General features: G+C 38.7%; 2 protein-coding genes across 2 annotated transcripts; both read right to left on the bottom strand.

The window, feature by feature from the left end:
• Nucleotides 1-1,659: 1,659 nt before the first annotated feature.
• LOC149018022 (uncharacterized) lies at nucleotides 1,660-3,087 on the bottom strand. The gene has a single exon (XM_089154272.1). The coding sequence runs from the start codon at nucleotides 2,960-2,962 to the stop codon at nucleotides 1,760-1,762; it is 1,203 nt and encodes a 400-aa protein (XP_089010398.1). The 5' UTR covers nucleotides 2,963-3,087; the 3' UTR covers nucleotides 1,660-1,759.
• Nucleotides 3,088-8,180: 5,093 nt separating this feature from the next.
• On the bottom strand, nucleotides 8,181-16,994 carry LOC149018021 (DCL-like protein). Its single transcript, XM_089152350.1, has 3 exons — nucleotides 16,425-16,994; nucleotides 12,776-12,890; nucleotides 8,181-8,905 (listed from the first exon to the last, which is right to left on the bottom strand). Exons 1-3 carry the CDS (start codon nucleotides 16,823-16,825, stop codon nucleotides 8,729-8,731), a joined length of 693 nt encoding a protein of 230 aa, XP_089008476.1. The 5' UTR covers nucleotides 16,826-16,994; the 3' UTR covers nucleotides 8,181-8,728.
• Between the last annotated feature and the right edge of the window lie 1,904 nt (nucleotides 16,995-18,898).

The raw sequence follows: 18,898 nt of genomic DNA, 5'->3' as shown, positions 1-18,898 counted from the left end.
CCACATAGACGGGTTAGGAACTTGACTTCTCAATGGAAAGGTTGTGGGTTCACCCTATCGGGGGGCCCACCGGGTTGAAAAGTTTTTTTTATTTTTCCAAAAGCAAACCAACCCATATAGACGGGTTAGGAACTTGACTTCTCAATGGAAAGGTTGTGGGTTCAACCCTTACCGGCGGCATATGTAATATCCCTGTCCCTATATATAAAAGCGCCTTTGTACAAAAAATAAAATAAAAAAAATAACCCACATAGATGGGGTAAGCCTGGCCCCGCCAGCGCGACTCTGATCCATGCGGTCCAAAGTAATAGAGCAATTTCTATTTAAAATTTTAGTTTTTCGGGGTGTTTCTGCATAGAATTATAGAACCACATAGTCAAGCGTAAAAAAGAAAAACAATTTTCCTTGCAATTTTATTTGAAAAAACTCAAAAATGATCCTCATGAGTGGGACATGGTGGGTGTTTCTTGTTCCCCATTTCCCTGTCAAATTCCCAGAGACCATACCACTAAGCCCATAAGCCCAAAGGCCCCCAACCCCGAGCCCACACCACCCATACATCATAAATCCTTGAAGAAAATTTTCCACATGATATTTGTGTCTCTCTGTTCGCCGACTGCAGTAATAGCCAGACCACGTGATTGGTGAGTGCATTGACACGTGAAGAGCCATGATTAGTGATGGAGAGCACGTGACACCTCAACGGTTAATTTCAGGCGGTGCCTGATAGTGACCGTTGGAGCGTTCGATCTTGTACCTCAAATAAAGGGTCGTTTAAATAGGGTTTAATGTTACCGAATTAGGTCAGTTCGAGCCAAAAAAGCAAATCCCGAAATTCAAGCCCAGTTAGATACGAAATAGCACGGCCCACTAGCCATATCTAGGCGAAGGACGTAACCGGAAAAGTCCAAACAAAATTATCCAAATTTCGTCAGAACTCAGAAATGAGGCAACAGGAAACACTTCGAAAATGACAACGCCAGGGCTAAAATTGTCTCCGTCTCCCCCAGAGGTAGCAGCCAGCCAATCAATTCTCAGCTTTTTCCGGATTTGGGACCTACATCACGTTGGCTCACATCAAATTCCGCCATTTATTCCCCTATTGCCCTTCTTCTGAACTCCATATTATGTTTCTACCACTCTTCTTCCAATCCCCCTCCTCGGAAAATGGAAACTTTCAGAAACTCCCAGATTCCAGAACCGTTTCAGAAACTTTCTTTTACAAGTTACAACCCAAAGAGTTGCAGACACTTTTCTCTTAACAAGTTATGAAGGTTTCCTTTATTTATAATTCTCTCGGACTCGAAACCAGAATTTGTTTCCCCTAAGCCCTGTTTTCAGCACACGCGTTTGGTATCTCTGTCATAATCATATACCTACACGAACACTCCAACCCTACGTCTTTCTTGTATCTATCTATCTGAAACTTTTCTGAAGGGAGAGTGGTGGGGTCTTCTCCAAAGCAGAGATTTTTTCGGGTAGTTTCAGAGTTTCGATTCAGGTTTGCAATGGCAGTTCCCAGTAGGATCCGTAGTGGATCAGCTACCGCTTGCATACCCCGCGAAGATATCGATGACGCCTACCTAAAACATATTTAATATTCCCTGAATCAAGATTTCTTAACAATTTACAACGCCGTTCCGTAGAGCAAATCAAACACGAAATACATTATAGATTATACACGAGGGACCTTGGTATGTGGAGGGAGTTTATAATTAAGAAACAAAACCCTTTTGTCTTTACTGGTGGTATCAATTATTCAAGACCGAGAGATTGATTCGGCGAGTTTTCCGATCTTCCTGACGAGTTCCGGCGACAATTTCTTCAATGGTTTTCTCTCCTTTTCCGGGCGGAAATCGAAACCCAGTGCGTCCGTGATGTCCTCGGAGCTCCACCCTGCTTTTCTCAAAGAATCGGAGAATCTGTCTGCCTTGAGTAGCAGAGAGTCCATCACTGCTTGACTATCTAAAAGAATCACGTCCATTTCGAAAAAACCAGAGGCAGATACCTGAACGATTTCGGTTACGTCCGTTTCATCCCAACCACCTTCCTTCAAGATCATTCCGATTCGAGCCATATACCCTTCAACCCATTTCGATAAATTTCCCCGAAATGTTGGCCGAGGGATCTCATAGTATTGATCCGGCGATGATAAAGAAGAAGACGAATTCCTCCGACTTCTATCGACGGCTGCATCACTCCAGAACTCAACCCATCTAGGTGTTCTTCCGCCACCGGAATCTAAGCTTCGGCGGGAGTAATTAGAGGAGACTGATATTAGAGGAGCTGTTGTCTTCTCGCTCACAGAGCGTTGTTTCTTGAGAACGCAGGGGTCTCTGTCGCATCGAAACAGAGACTCTCGTTCGAAGAAATCAGATAAATCCGAACCGCAACAGAAAATTCGATTTTCATCGATGAAGAAAATAGGGTTTCCAGCCAAAGAAGGATTGCAAGGGATGTAGCAGTGGTTGAAGAGAGGGATCAAAATGGGTGCCGCCTTCAGTGCATTTCGTGCAACGCGAAGAGCTTTCTGAGGGTCAGATGGTCGTGGGCCCCAACATTTGGGCCATAGAGCGTTGCGAGCAATCTGAAACGAAATTGCAGCGATGGGAAGGTCAAGAGAAGCGTGAAGACGGAGTCGTGAACCGGAACCGGCTCGCCAGTCTGGAAAACCGGGGCCGACTGGTAAACCGGCAGAGAGAACAGCACGGAGGTCCGGCGGAAATGCGAAGCCAAACTCTGCTTCGGTTCGGGCGAACTCCGCCTCGGAGAGTCCCGGTTGGACCGGAATGCCGGAGCTTCGAAGGTGGGTCATGACCTTCACTGCAAGGAAAGTGAAAGAGTGAAGACCGACCCGGACAGGAGTGGTGGTGGCAGGAGAAGAAGCAGCGGCAGCACGGGCGGAGAGGCGGCGTAAGCCGGCTAGATGAGCCGGGTTCATTCTCCGGTCGACGTCGACCATGGTGGAAGAACCAGAACCGGCAGTGCCGTTAGAGAAACGCTCCTGAAATCTCGTGTCTCTCTCTATCTCTCTCTCGTAGCTGGAGAGGGAACAGAAGAGAAGGAGAGTTGGGGAACAGAGTGAGAATTTTGAGAGAGACCCAAAGAGAGGAGGGAAAGGCAAGAAGCTCTTATAGTATAGGGTGGGGTGAGAGTGGGACCCACATGAGATGAAACTTCTTCGGAAGTGGGGCCAAGTGGGCCCAGGTGGTCTGCTTGTTGTGGGGATGGTGAAGTAGAAACAACACCTGAGTTGTTGATAAACAATAATCATAGTGTGTAGAAAGTTAGTTCTAGAAGCTATTTTTTGTTGGAGAAAGAATGGATTAGGAGCGGGTGATTTGCATAATTAGGGTTTATAGAGAGCCGTTATGTTGTAATTAATCATGGGATTAAGCGCTCCAGTGCTTGAACTTAGATATGTGAATGAATAGAAGAAAGAAAAAAGAATAGAAAGTAAATTTGCAGTAGAAGGAAGTAGACTTTATTGAACTTAGATATGTCCTTCATTTGACAACCAAATTTTGTGATCACCAAGATTAGATGGTCAACGATTTCATTCTTTATTAGATTTATTAATCCTTAAAAGTAATGAAGAGTGAACAACAAAAATCCTCATTAGCTAACTTTATCAAAATATATATATTTAACTAGCTAGAGAGGATATAGACATTAGCCTCTAAGAGACTAGAGAGGGTAAAGTGACCATCTTGCCTTTCATTTTTTTTGGTAATGGAGATTTAATTAAAAAGAGCAAGAGCTCAAGATATCTTGAATACAGGCTTCATGAAGCCAAGGAGTAGAATTAGGTCATACTACCCTACTTGCCAAGCATAGGACCTTCCTAGCTAGACGATCGGCTACATAGTTAGCCCATCTAGACAATTGCCTTTCATGAAATGCACCAAATAATTAAAGTTCATAAGTGGGTAATTTTCATCTGAACCCTTGAGGTTTGGTCTATGTCATTTTTAATCCAAAAAAATTGAAACTTTGCATCTACTTCTCCTATAGTATAAAAAAAATCAATATAAGAACAAATTAATACTTTTATGACTAATTTATCCTTTTTTTTTTATTTAAGTAGAATTTTAATCAGATGGATGAAGAGATTCCCCCTTCACCTATCTTCTTCATTGATTGAATCAGTAAAAGGCTTTGGAGACAGAAATGGTAAGACCACACGGGCCAGATGATATTCTCCCTTAAATATAAGATATACTAAGAGAGGGTTAATTATTTTTTTCATTTAAGTCCCATCATATTAAAAGAAATCCAGCAAAGCACTATCTCAACCTAATTATTCCTTTAAAAAGTATAAATTTTATATTGTTTCTAAGCAACAAAGACAAAACCGAACTGATCGTACAGGCAAGGCTGTACGTATTAACATATAATATGGTTATGGTTTATTATGCATATTTAGCACATAATACAAAGTTCGTTACAATTAACGTATAATTCTAATCAGGTTTAAGCTTTAATTAATCAAAGATGCATGGGACTACAAAAACAAACCATGTGCCTTTTATTCTTTTGTAACGATCTTTTTTAAAGTGTTGAGAGGGATTATGAATGCACAAACACGAATGAAGAAGAAAACACAAGTAAAACAAGTAAGAGGAATTTAACGTGGTTTGACAATATCCTGTTTATGTCTACCAAAGAGAAAAGAAGTTTAACTATTTCAAAAACCATTCTCACACTCACAAAATGCTATTTTTTACTTGCCCTCAATCCATATTCTCATGATGAGTTTTCCAATCCTCTATAACATTAATCATCATCGGTTATTCATAGAAACTATTTATAGAGAAACTTAAAACCGTAATTCCAATATAATTCCAATTTTAATATAATATTAATAATTGACTCAAACCTTGTTTCAATTACAAATATAACCCAATTATAATTATATGGACCCACAAAATACAAGACACCAAAACCCAACATAAAGAAGTTATTAAGATTTATGGTTGTTATTGAACTAATCACAAAGAGTAAAAGCAAAGAAGATTCAAACTCAAAACTTCCTTGTCTTATTGTCTTTATATAGAAGGGTGTTACCACTTTGCCAAAAACACATCCATGAACCAATTTCATTTTATTTTTGTTATAACATATATATTTTAGATATTTAGAATTAATTCAATTAGCAATCAATGTTACTTGTTAGATACTCAACATAATAGCCTTAAGGTATAATGCTTTTTCTTCTAGATCTGTCTCTAACCTTTAAGATCCATGATCAGATCAGAAAGAAAAGGATAGGAAAGCTTCCCCTCGTGTGTTCATAGCTTTTGATTTAATGAATACTTATTAAGGCAGGTAGGTAGGTAAGTGGAAGGTTAAAAATCAGAAAGTGAAGATAATGTCATTCTTTTTCATGAGAATGAGATGCGTGCGTGTTGATGGTGATAGAATAAAGTGTAGATCACTAGATTTGGCTGAGGCTTTAGAGCCTAAACAGAAGAGATCCCGTGAGACTCACGGGATTCAAAGTGGGAATGGAAAAAGATTATATAACATCCAGAATCTGGTGCTGCTTGGTGCTGATCTCTGATCATCTTTTCATCAACTTGGGACCCCTATTGCAAGCATTGAGGTCACCTGTGGGCTCTCCTGTAATTTGTGGTCGATAGCTTGTTCTCCATCGGAGGAGATGATCCGAACTCAATGACGAGCATGCGGAAAGGCTGGAATGGTCTCTACAAATCAAGGTTCGACATGTCGACTCGTGTTGCCGTGTCGGACCCTGGCGACACGGGCGACATGTCGCCAAAACTCACCCGACTTTTGGCAAGGGTTCGATGAAAAATCAAACCCCTGTTTCGAAGGGTATTTCAGGTCATTTTGACATGAAATTTGACGTGTAACCTAATTTGAGACCAATAAACACATTGAGAGTGTTATTTTGACCTAAAACATTACCTAACCTAAAGTTTATAATTGGCACATGTCCAGCTATAAGCGGGCAAAACTGAAAGTTTGGAAAATTCATATAAACTAATGTAAATATGCAAAGAGAACACAAATACACAAGTAGTAAAGAGATGTACTAAAGTTTACAATTCATTATACAATTATGTTGAGTATGGCTCATGCTTCACATATTGTTGCCGACACAGGGAGATATTTCGTCGACTTAGTGTATAAGTCGTGTTGCCCCCCTAGCGACACGTCGAAATGTCGCCCCGTTATATCACCGACACGAGGAACCATGGTATAGATAATGTGCTCATTAAAATCTTTTCAGGTGACCCCAAAAAATTAAACAAAAACAGGAGATTTGAACCCTTTACATGGGCTGCTGTGCATAGGATACCCATGACCTGATAGCGATACCCAACTAACTTTAAAGCACAGAAGTATGCAATGGTGAACCCAATGATCTTGCCAAACCATCTAATTTCAAACATAAGCTTTGGAAAAGCTCTCACTCAGAATAGAGCTTCTGCTATGCCCGGTATCTTCTGTGTTTAGAGAAAACATGAAGAAAAGTGAGGTGTTTGATACCAAAGAGACACCTCCAAATACTGGCAATTAGCTCAAACCCAAATGCTGGCAATTTTTTTTTTCACTTGTGAAATATCACTATTTAGCTCCCCTTTAATATTGAGAATAATTTTTAAAGATAAAATAATGAATATAAAAGTCATTCTTAATTAAAAACTAACTCTTCAATCCTTATTTATTTTCTCATCTCTCCTCTTTTTTTCTTATTTATTCTCTTATCTTTCTACAAATTGTGAGCTAAAAAAAATTTGAAAAAAAAAATCTTCTCCATAATTAGGTATTTAAAATGTTATTTTTAATTAAAAACTAATTTTTCAATCCTTATTTGTTTTTCCTATCTCTCTCTCCTCTTTTTTTTTTATGGGAAGATGGAAGCTGAAGGAACATGTGAATATGTTAGCTAAGTGGTTCTAAATATCTATCATCAGATCTATTAACTAAATTTGAATCGTCCAATAAAATTTATATTTTTCATCCCATTATTTATGGGTTAGTTAAGTTAACCTTCTATCACCCATTAAATTTTAAGAAAAGAAAAAAAGACAAAATAATGTTTCTTTCTTCTTCCTATATTGCTTTTCTATTTCTTACTATGTTCCTTATCACAAGCAAAACAACTCTTCCAATTGACCGTATAAACATCTAATAATATTTTTCAATTAGACCATGATCAATCGAAGATAGAGTTAGATATTTTTCACCACACGTTCCCTCACCATAATAATAAAATTAAACTAAATTTTAAAAAAAAGTTAAAAAAAAGTAAGAGAATAGAGAAATACCTAAAAAATTCTCTTGAGATTAATAGGATGCACGACAATTGAGAAATAATTTAGCAAAGATAGTTGAGAATCCCAAGTAAGAAAGCAACAATCATTGTTGTGTTGATAAGTTAGTGAGTGAAACGAGAGAAAATGATGTGGGTAGGACAAGAGATCTGATATCCGTCATCGATAGGGTTTGAGAGTGAGACAAGAGAAAATGAAGTACCTGTGAAAAGACAACAAAAGAACTACTGAAATCATAGGGTTTTCAAAGAAGGTTTTCAGAGGGGATTTTCAGTGATGAACTCCTAACTTGTTGAACAAGGTAAAAGGGAAAAGGAACAGAAGAAAAAGAAAGAGATGTTATCGCCAACGAGAATCCACAACTGGTGATATAAGATTAAACCTAACTAATACATAAATAATGGAAGGAAAAATAAATATTTTATTGAACAATTCAAATTGATTTACTCCTTAAAATTAATGTCATATGTTTTAGGGGGTGAAAATATATCAATATCACCCTTGCTATTAAAATATTACCGTTAAATACTGAAACAAGTTAAACTTTAAAATAACAAGAATAACTTTGAATAAAAAATCCCTAGTGTCTATAACTTTGCCCTCTCCCAATCATAAACTATGAGAAAGATGTTTCATGAATTTGTCAACTCGGGTGTAGTATTTTGAAACCTAAGACATAGAGATAATATTGGGATATGAGAATGGATGGATAAAAACCAGACAGAAACTAATTGTAGTAATAGGGGTCTAACATAAAAATTAAATAACTTTCGGGTTGACATTAATATTTAGGGATAACTCAGGGGGTGGGATTGAATTAAATTTTTTTTTTTTTTAATTTTTTTATTGTGCTAACATTATCCCAGGTGAGGATTTTGCGTTCACGCCAACAGGTTGATTACTTGAACTCGTCATTTTGCTCAAGTAGCCTTAGGGTTGTAACTTGAAAGAAAGAGATGGCCAGAAACCTGAATGGTAGTCGGAAGCTATGAATATTGAATATCTAAATCTTCAGAAACATGAATACTTCACTGTGTTCACATTTCGTTTTTTCACTCATGCATTTGAGAGGAAGAAGTCCATGCCAACTTCCCAGTTAAAGAGCCATTGGATACAACACCTACTCCAAAATTTAAAGAAAATGCAGTAACCATTACCACATAAAGTGACCATCTGAGGAACTGGTTCCAAAACAATATCAACTGGTTTCCTTGGCGTGTAACATTCAGAACCCAACTACCCAAGTAAGAGTAAACCAGATTTGAAAAGGAAAATTTTCTATTGATGCCTACTGCTTGTCATAAATACAATGAGATTTTCACAATACTAATTCAATAGCATGGAGCTATTGTGCCTTTCTTTGCAACCTATTATTTTTCCAAATACAAAGTAAATGAAGGGTGGTACGTGCTTGATAGGTTTGTTCATTCTTTGGACCTACGCCGTCGAAAATGTCTAAGGATGAAGTTCTCTGCATATTGGGGGTAGTTTTTCCTGATCAGACCTTTTATGCACTTCCAGAATGAGAAATCTACCAACTCCCCATCCTTGCGGACTATGAACAAGCAACGAGAACTCTCAAATTCAGGATGATATCCAATCTGTCAAAGATGATGTGCTGTTAGGAAATCGAAATCAATTAAAAACCTCAAAACTTTATAAACTACAAAGAATTAAAAAAATTTGACATTTCAAGTAATCTAGCTTGTAAAGTTGCAACAAAAATACGATTTGGACGCATGGTTTATGCATGATTCATTTTAGTATCTCTCTTGACACATTAAGTATCCCTTATGACAGAAGTACTTAATCAGTACATCAGATTACCACATCAAGTCAATAATAATGATCATATTTGTGTAATAAAAGAATCATGACTTGGAGAAAGCAATGCCACAAGAAGGTGTCATGGTAAAATCATGGGCTTCAAGCATGAAATGCAACTTGAACATTCAGAGCAGCCACTTTGTATAAAATTGATAGGTTGGGACCATTTCCAAGTCTCACATCTCAGAACCCGCAAGAGCAGGACACTCACATGGTACAGCCACATGGATCGAATGTTGTATACCACTGCCTTAAATAGTGAAACCTGTTAAATCCTAGTCCAGATCCTCTACGGTTCAGATAAACCTTTTGCCTACATCTAAACTAAAACCCTGATAGGAAGGCAACTTGAATTCTTCCAAAAAGAAGCCCTTTGACCAAAGCAAGTTGGACCAACCTGTTTGGGTCAGAGACATGTGGTTTATGTGAAAATTTTTGTCTCCTTCTCATTCGCTATTACTAATGAACATATCATATTGCTATTCAAGCAACTAAAACATTTTGAATACATCCAGCGTCTCAAAACACAGAATCAGGGATAAAAATCGTCCCTACTAATCCCAATATGGATTGGATTGGACTCAATTAAAATCTAGAGAAAGAACCCTGGAATCAGTCCTCAGCTCTGAAAACTGATATAGAGTCTTCAGAACAGACAAAAGCTGAATATTAGTAAGGCAGCAAGGTGTAGGGAATCGGTCATCCTCTTCCAAGAGCTATACATATTATGAATGTATTAGTTTCATTATCTGAACTGGTGCAATGTTCTAAACAATGTGCAATTGAACATGGGTACTATTGAGGATGATCTCTATTAGTGTATCTTTTGTTTCTGAAAGTGAATTTTATAATGGCAGAAACCACTTAAATGGTAGGTCGCAGGTTATGGAAGAATTAAACTAGAATTAGGAAATTATGTGTTAATTTCTTTATAAAGTAGCTCATTTCAAATCTATTTAAGTGGTAAAAAAGGTGGTGTGTTGTGCATTATGTTCTACAAGTAGGCTGTATCCTTCAAATTATTGAAACCTTGAAAAGTAATCCTACAAGTGATTCTTTAACTTTTGAGTTTTGACAATAAGTGTGTATCATGAACGAAACAGTAGTAGTAGTAGTAGTAGTAGTATTTTTATTTAGCTTTGTAATGTTAATTTATTGATACTCATATGTGGCAGTGGCAGCTGATCGTGAATGCTGACTCTGTTGTTTATTCCATTTTACACTTCATGTTGCAACAAACTTGTGGTTGTAATGTAGTCCAAACATTATTGTCTAAACCAAACTGGCACAGGCCGACAGTATACATGACAACAATAGGTTTCTTAAACTGGAGTCAGATCAGCTGCAGTGATCAATCCAAACACAACCGCTGTGAAAGGATTAAGCTAGTAGACAACTGATTTTCGCTAAATAGCAACTGATGCATCAAATAGACTTTACATTGGTTGGAACCAAATCTGGATTCAAAGAGACCTAACTTTTTTAATGAGAAAAAACAACTAAACCATCAAAAGGTGCACATCCTCATTACAGCAAAGAGACTTGTTACTTAAAGGGCGTACCCAGTGCCGAAGCTCCCACACTTGTTACTTCTTACATAAAAAAGAATAAAAGAAACTTGTTACTTTAAGGGGGGGTGGGTGGTTGGACTTTGGATTAGTACATATGAACATTAGACACAGGGAGGACCTGAATTGGTTAATGTTACGGTTTTCCTATTTTTTTGCATGGTGGGTAAAAGTAATAGGTAATACAGTTTCCGTCAGTGCAAGCGTATTTATAAAGGTTGCTTCCCACAAAAGAAAATTTACATCAAGTCAGCAACAAGAAACTTAAGACCAGACAGTCCCCTTAGTGTGGATTTGGTTGTGTTTTCAAGGGAGGATGAAGAGAATGAAACTGCCCTGCTAAAACTTGCGGTAGGTCTTGGTTGTTGTGGTTAAAACTCCTAAGCACGATGGATTACAAGGCCATAAAGAGTGGATGGCATGATCCTCCTCCAATTGCTATTATTTTCATTCTTTATTTATTTATTTATTTATTTTTATAGCTTGTTTAACTTTTCTTTTGATATTCAAGGATGTTCTTAAATTCTCCTCCACTAAATCTTCCACTTAAAGTAAAGTTTGTAGAAGGTCTCACGGATTCTTGTAAAACTTCAACCTCTAGCTATGGGTCTTTAGCTCAAAGTTGGAAGAGCACCTGGAACATGAGCACATCTCAAGCACGTCCAAGGGATGGTGGTCTGAATCCACCAGGTTCCTAAAATGGCATGCCTTTAATTTTCTTCTTTTATTTCTTTTTGGGTTAACTATCTAAGTAACATTAAAATAGTCTATTTATGATGGAAATGACAAGCACATGATCATACCTTAAAAGTCATTTTAGATGATAATGCCATCCTTGAAATTATCAGTACTACTCAAGTGAAACTATGCCAGTAACAAGTTTTACGAAACACCAACCTCTTCAACCACCATTCTAGAAACAAGTCTAGAACAGGATTATCAGACGTGCAAAAGCAGCCAAAGAACAGTCGTCTAGCATAGAAATACTGAAAAACAATTCTGACAAAGAACTGCACCCCTAGAATGGAAATGTTATTGAACTCTACCTTACTGATTCAGAATACTGCTTTGAGCATGGCTTAATCCTCAGCTATTGTGTCCCCGATCCCCTTCCATCGAATTCTTCAGGCAACCCTTCAAGTCAGCCATATTCAATCTCTTGAAGCTTCCTTTAGTTTCTGACCAATCTGTGTAACAGCTCAAAAATAACAGCAACTGATCAAGCTGCTGCTGGAGAAAGTCTTCAACAATATTAAGTTGAATCATTTCCAAACCCCATTTCTTCTCATAATCCTCCAAACAATAATTACTGGCTTTTGTTGGGTGAAAACCATAGACCCTTGCTATACGCCAACCCCTAAACCTTCCAAATACCAAGCCCATCTGGATGGTACCTTTGTTTGATTGAACTTTCCAATCACCATAAGGAAAATTTATCCCATCTGCAGCCACTCTGACCATTACAAACCCTGGAATCCACCAGTATTCCCTTTTCTGAAACCTGAAAAGAAACCCTAATTTGCTGTTACGTCAATTTCAGCAATTCCACCATTAAAAACAACCAACCTTCATGTTATTCCCCTAGACTCACTTGACATAACCCAACCATCAAACCCTGGGTTCTATTAACCCTAACCCTAAATTTACCTAAAACCCTTCTTGATCTAATCCCCCCCCCCTGGCACACACATACAAAAAACAACCCACAAACACACACTGAAATAATGAACAAAAAAGTTGGGGGAAAAAAAAAAAAGAGAAAAAGAGAGACTCCATCCTCACATACAAATACATAAGAAACAAGCTAACAATGCACAATCATATTTTTAGGATCAAATGAAAATAAAAGGGAAAATCAGAAAGTTGCTGTGTTTGGTGCCCAACAGAAATAAATAGGAAAGCATGATAATAGTAATCATGATGCAGGCAACACCAATCATGGGAATGATCAAAGCTGTCAAGATATTTCAGCACATGATTATCACTATATTTCTCTATAAATTAAAAGTCTAGCTCTCTGCCAGCAAAAATAAAACTTATTTGAGGGAATGAAATCCAAAACTAATAGAGACATACCGTTATGTAGTCGATTCCACATCCTATCTTCTTCTCAACCTCAGGATGATAAGGAAGTAACCTCTCTAGAATTGTCTTCTCATGCTCAGGACTCAGTTTGTCACCACTTCCATATCTGCAACAGAAAATACATCCATGTGTAATGATTGGCGGTAGCACCCAAAAAAAAACCCATTACTTTCAGTGTATAATTTCCAGATTAAAGGCCTTAAAATTAGTCTAGTAGTAGCCTCAAGCATCAGAAAACTGCCAAGATCCATCTCAAATAACAGATACAGAAGGGAAAAAAAGAAGAGCACATAGTTTGAAGGTTCAGATTCTACATGCAAATGATTTCCATTAACTTGTTCATCCCACAAATAAGGAAAATAAAGAAGTATATTTTCCAAGTGGAAAATACTTCCACAGATCCCATATTACCAGCACTTGACCAAATAATAGAGTAGCAAAGGACCTAAGTTCCCTCAAGATCAAGGAAGAAAGAATCAGTAAATGAGGAGCAATCTGACGAAAGATGTCTGATCCCCTTCTTCTCCCTGCTCTCCACCATTTATCCAGCAGTCCCTACCTCTTCTGTCCCTTCCCCCACCTCCACAATCTCCCCTTAGTCATCCCTATTCTCCACCTCCTCTCTTCTCCCCCCCCCCCCCATGCCAGACTCCCTCTCTGATCGTCCCTCGGCACCCCCTCTCCCCGGAAGATGGGCAAACTGCCTCTGCCCTGGTGGGATGTTAGATGATGAAGCTTCCCGCTGGAGTTGCTGCTTCATGGGCCACTTCCTGGGTTCTAGACCCCCATTCCCAATCGCCAAAGCCTTACTCATGAAAGAATGAAAACCCACAGGAAATCTGAAGTTCTTTCTTTTGGATCACGGCTTCTTCCTATTCAAGTTCTTCAACAATGAAGACAAATGCAGAGTTCTTGAAGGTGGCCAATGGCCAGTAGGGAAAAGGCCTCTCTTCCTCCAGCTGTGGCATTGCCATCTTCAGCTAAACCAGGAAGATTTCTCTTCAATTCCTCTTTGGGTCTCCCTCCTTGGGCTCCCTCTCCACTATTGGTGCTCTGAAGCCCTGAGCACAGTGGGATCTGCAATTGCAATCCCCCTCTTCACCAATGTCATGACTATGAAAGAAAAATCAACTTACCTGCGCTAGTATATGTGTTAAGGTGTCAGCAAATGCTCCTCTTTCCTCATCTATTATTGTTTTGGAAGAAAGTGGTTTTAGTTCACCCAAGAAGTGAAATTCAACTGGACTCTCCCTCACTGTAGAGCCAGTAACCTCCTTGGCCATCCCACTTGTGCAACGATAAACGGAAGTAAAGCTCCAAAGGCTGGAGATCTTGGTACTCATCAACCCTCTATCCATGAAGCTGTCTCAACCCCTATTATGGAGTCCACTACAGATTCCAAAATCCCTTCAAGGGGAAAGACGGTGAATAGTTACCACCAAAGAACCTCTCATCCCACCGGTGGAGGCCTTTGTTACCAGAAACTGCTTCGACACCCCCTGCTACCTAGATCTGCAAAATCACTTTTCTTCCCTATGGCCATCCTCTGTCAAGCCTTCTGATCTGAATCTCTACGACCCCTACTTGCTGCCCCGTCTGCAGGCCCTGCTCAAGATTCCTCCGTCATAGCTGGCATCAATGCCTCCAAAGGCTTGACCGATTTATCAAGGATACCTCTCTCTCTCTCTTTTAACCCATGAGCCTGTCTATCAAGGGGTTTCCTTCCCTATTTTGGAAATCCCTGACTTGGACTGACCTGCACCTGCAACATCTCTTCCCTCAACCATTTCTGACTCCTCAACAGCTGCATGCCCAAATTTCTGTTCCTAACCTACTATTCTCAAAACCCTAACCATCTCAACCCATCAAGAATACTGGATTCCCATCCAATCAACCTAAATATATTCAGGCACCCCAATATTTCATCCCATTGACCCACATACGCATCGAACCCCAAAACAGCCATACCTATTTGGGCTCATAACCCTAGGACTCCTTAATTAATTTTGGGCTGACCTACCCATAATCCACCCAAATTTGAGCTGCTTCTGTTGAAGATCCTGTTAACTGAGTGTCAGTCCTCCTAAGGCTACATCACATTGGCAGAGTACCTAATATGGAACTTGAAGGATCAGTATATTAGATTTGATTGAAAGAGTGCCTTTTCTTGAAAGAGTGCCTTTTCCAAAATAAAAATAAAAAGTCTCTACTTCCATTGAAATGCAATTCTGCTTCTAAATCTTTAGTTTCTTGCCAAGCTTCTCCAAATGGATCTTCAAAAGGTTACAAACATAGTTTTCCATCAAAGCAAAGACTGGAGATCCAAATATTTGTGAGGCTACTCCTGGATTCCACAACCGAACATCCAAAAATGAATGTCCACCATTCAAGTGCTTCACCTCTTCTGTCCCAATCTCAGGACCCTAGAATACACCCTTTTTATATCCTAAATTGTCACTTAAAAATGCTACCATAACAGTGAACAATAACTGGGAGAAGGATTACTAAGTCTGATCTCTCTTTTGGCCTCAAAGTTCTGAACCAACATAAGGAAGCCTCTTAACTTATTTCCCAATACCCCGCCCCAAATTCATTTAAAGGTGTGATGCAATAATTGAACCCACCATTGCCATAAGCCTTTTCAACATCAGTTTATATTTTTCATTTGTAATGAACAACTGAACAACTGGCATTTTTAACTATCAAAGCGTATTTTACTTTGTTGTGGAGAGGGGGGTAACAATTAGACTGAGAACTACCACCAAAAATTAACACCAGATTACTTTTTATTTCCCACTTCTGCACCAAATTCGCAGAGATACTATCAATATGCAAGCAATATACTATGACAAACCAACTCCAAATCAGGGAGTATTTGTCAAAAAAGATCAATAAAATATTAAGATCACAGATGGGATATGCAAGAAGGCCAATGCCTCTCGATAAGAATATGAAGTACCAACATGACCATACTCCCAGATCCAAGTAGCTGTTCAGTGGCAGTTGAACAGAGGAATGTCAAAAATGACATGCTAAAGTTACCTTACTTGGTAACACATTGCTGTGCTGTAAACTAAAAGATTCAGGTTTCGGTCATAAAAGTACTCGTCCTGAAGGAAGGATATGACAGAAACTCAACCATTATCTTCCATAGGGCAAGTCAGTGGGCAAGATAAACTAGAAGCTTTACCAATATTATGGTATGGTATGTAAAAAATGAAAAATAATAATCCTAGCATCGGAGATCCTCGATGTGTGTGTCTAGTTTACAGCACAGTTGATTAAGACATGTTTTACCCTGCAAACCACATTACCATCTTCTCACCCACTCTGTCAGCAAACAGACAATTCTCAAAATTAAAAAGAGAACGACTAAAACCATTTCCAGTGAAGGTAGACGTGAACAGCCGAAGCTAATCTGCATCGTGAATTTGTGAAACTGAAATTAATTGTCGAGGAACTTCCATAGTCAACAAAGCTTAGCAGAACTAAATGATTCTCTTTGCAGAAGCACTAATAGACCAATGAGCATTCAAAACCAAAAGGTAATAAATTCACCGGAATAAGTTAACCCAGTAGAAGAATCTGTGTAGAAAGGTATTACATTTGTCTCGTTAGAAGATTGGAGATAAAACCATACCTTCCAGAGTGAAGGATCATCCTGACATAACCAACAAGCGGCACAGTGTCCCGCAAAATTCGATCTTCCCAATCAACCAATTCATCTTCTTCCGACTCTCTGTAACCCTTCTTGCCTTCTTCATGAGGTTCTCCGAAGTCACTGTCCTTCACTGTTGCCTTCGCGGAACTAATATTGTCGTCTATCGGCGACAAGACGGGTTTTCTCAATAACTCCGGCTCATGGGGCTCTCGGCTCCTAACACTACCTCCATCTGACCCAGTTTTTAGGGCACGAAAACGCAGGTTAGACGACAGCGCATGACGACTACAAGGAAGGAAGAAGACTATTGAAGGCGGGATGTTAACAGAAATAGGGTTTTTCGACCAGTAAAGGAGTGATGAACTAGAAACAGAAGCCATGGCTAATCTCTGAGCTTATAAGCTTTCGATTATTCTTCGATTCACACCATTTCTTTCTCTCTCTCTCTCTCTCTCACTCTCTATTTCCCCCAATGCTGTCTTTCGGATTCAGAAGCTTACTGAAGGAAGACGTTAACCGTCACCCATTCTCTTCTCATTAGTTGTTGGTTGGAGAGAGGTTTTATAGTGGGTCGAGATATTGATTCCTAAACCGTTGGATGAAGTTTATCACACGAAAGATTCCAATCTGAGACACCCCTCACCTCAAGCTCGATTCTGTCTCACATGCATCTCACAACAATATATACCAATAACCTTGCAGTCCTAAACACCACAGTTGCTTGAAATCGGGAAATGGAAGGATTTCTTCGTCTCGGTGAACGAAGGCACCATAATCACCTCGTGAGTTCCCCTCTATTACAGTTTCAGTATTCCTTTTTCTTTATTTTTGGGGGAATTCTCCCCCGGCCCCCGGGGGGGGGCGGGGGGGGTTTTTTCCAAACCGCCCCCCCCCCCCCCCCCCCCAAAAAAAAAAAAAAAAAAATTCTCTGACAATTTTGCCCTTTTTAATTTAATTTTTTATTTTTCCCCCCACCGTGATGAGATGAATACCACTTCATCTACTATACTGTCATAAGCGTTTAGCTTCTTTGTACTTCAATTTGATGTTTTCTCACTCCTGCTTTTATCAAATCTGACGATGACAGATTCGCAGATTGCAAGATACAGTTTTTGTAATGGTTTTCCTTGTTGTTGTAGTTTTCCGTATATAGATTTCTAAAATATAGACTGGTACACGTGAGAGGCAGATGTCCTGTTCGATGAATTGATTGAAAGAGCTCTGGCTTCAATTGAAGTAATCTTCAATCATTGAGTACTGTGGGCTCATCTTGTAGAATATCGTTCGCTGCACAACTTATGAATTCTGCCATCTCAACCTACTGTGATCATCAAGGGTCTTGGTAATCTTCATTCGTTTGTTATTCATATGTGCAATTCTAAGATTGAAAGTAGATAGAGTAAGAAGTTAGTTTGATATTGATGAGTAGAAATAATTATAATAAGCTAGTCAGGGTTACTTGAGCATGAAAAAACTTAACCATTATGGAAGACTCAACCACTATGGTAAGAGATATGATCCTATCAGAATTAGGATAGGCAATCGTGACAAGGATTAGGGAAGTAAAACCCTAAGATCATACGGTCGTAGTAAATAAGACTCATTAACTGATCCAATGATCGAATCATTCTCTTTGGATTTTATCCTTCAATTAAACTCTACAACTATTCAGAGCTCTTTAATGGTGCAATTATTGACTTAATTTTCAAAGGCGGCTTCCCAATTGACGAGTCAGCCTGCATCTGACTATTGTTTTGCAAGCCTTCAATGGATGGACAATTTTTAGACGCGTCAGATATGATATATTTTCATGTCATTTGATCAAAGCAACCTAAATTCCGATCCTCCCACAAAATAAATATGAATTAGAATTTTGAACAAAGCAAAGCCAATCTTTTGACCTCTCAAAAATTGAGCACAACCAGAGAGGCCATTTGTACTACACACTAACTATAATGTGGAAAGAAAGACAACTAAAAAGTGGAATAGGATATCAAAAGCAATTTTCCTCTCAACAAGAAGCTTGGACCTTACCCTAATAAGTAGAATATCGATCCCAAATCAAAGTGATCCTATTCTTAGAACTAAAAGATATGTTAAATCTTCATTAATGGATGAGTTTTATGGGATGTAGCGAACTACACTATAATGGAGTCGGATTATACCATCAGAGAGAGTTGAACACGTGAAAACTTCATTAAGAAGTATAAGCCATTTCTAGCTGAGCAACCTTTTGATAATAACAATGAAACCAACCATTAATACATGTCATTTCCATTAGTTTCTTTTTCATTTTCTTATGAAAGTTGATAGTGTATGATTAGGTGAATGCCAAGTTAGATTATATGATGTGTTAGGTTGGATTTGGTTAGGAGTTGGGCCTAAGTGTTTGGAATCTAAAATGGGAATTCACATGTGTCATGCATATGCTGATGCTGCCATAATTACGTGTC

The sequence above is a fragment of the Hakea prostrata genome, chromosome 4 (genome assembly GCF_041222555.1).
Source record: "Hakea prostrata isolate BN-2017 chromosome 4, UWA_Hpros_2, whole genome shotgun sequence".
Classification (NCBI taxonomy): domain Eukaryota; kingdom Viridiplantae; phylum Streptophyta; class Magnoliopsida; order Proteales; family Proteaceae; genus Hakea; species Hakea prostrata.
The sequence above is the reverse complement of the archived record's forward strand: the minus strand, read 5'-3'. Positions and strand labels throughout refer to the sequence as shown.

Excerpts from the sequence above, each read along its gene's own strand:
- LOC149018021 (XM_089152350.1), bottom strand. The coding sequence starts at position 16,825 with ATGGCTTCTGTTTCTAGTTCATCACTCCTTTACTGGTCGAAAAACCCT. Across the intron at positions 12,891-16,424 it reads ATGATCCTTCACTCTGGAAG|ATATGGAAGTGGTGACAAAC; the intron begins GTATGGTTTTAT and ends TTTCTGTTGCAG. Across the intron at positions 8,906-12,775 it reads GTGGAATCGACTACATAACG|ATTGGATATCATCCTGAATT; the intron begins GTATGTCTCTAT and ends CATCTTTGACAG.
- LOC149018022 (XM_089154272.1), bottom strand. The coding sequence starts at position 2,962 with ATGGTCGACGTCGACCGGAGAATGAACCCGGCTCATCTAGCCGGCTTA.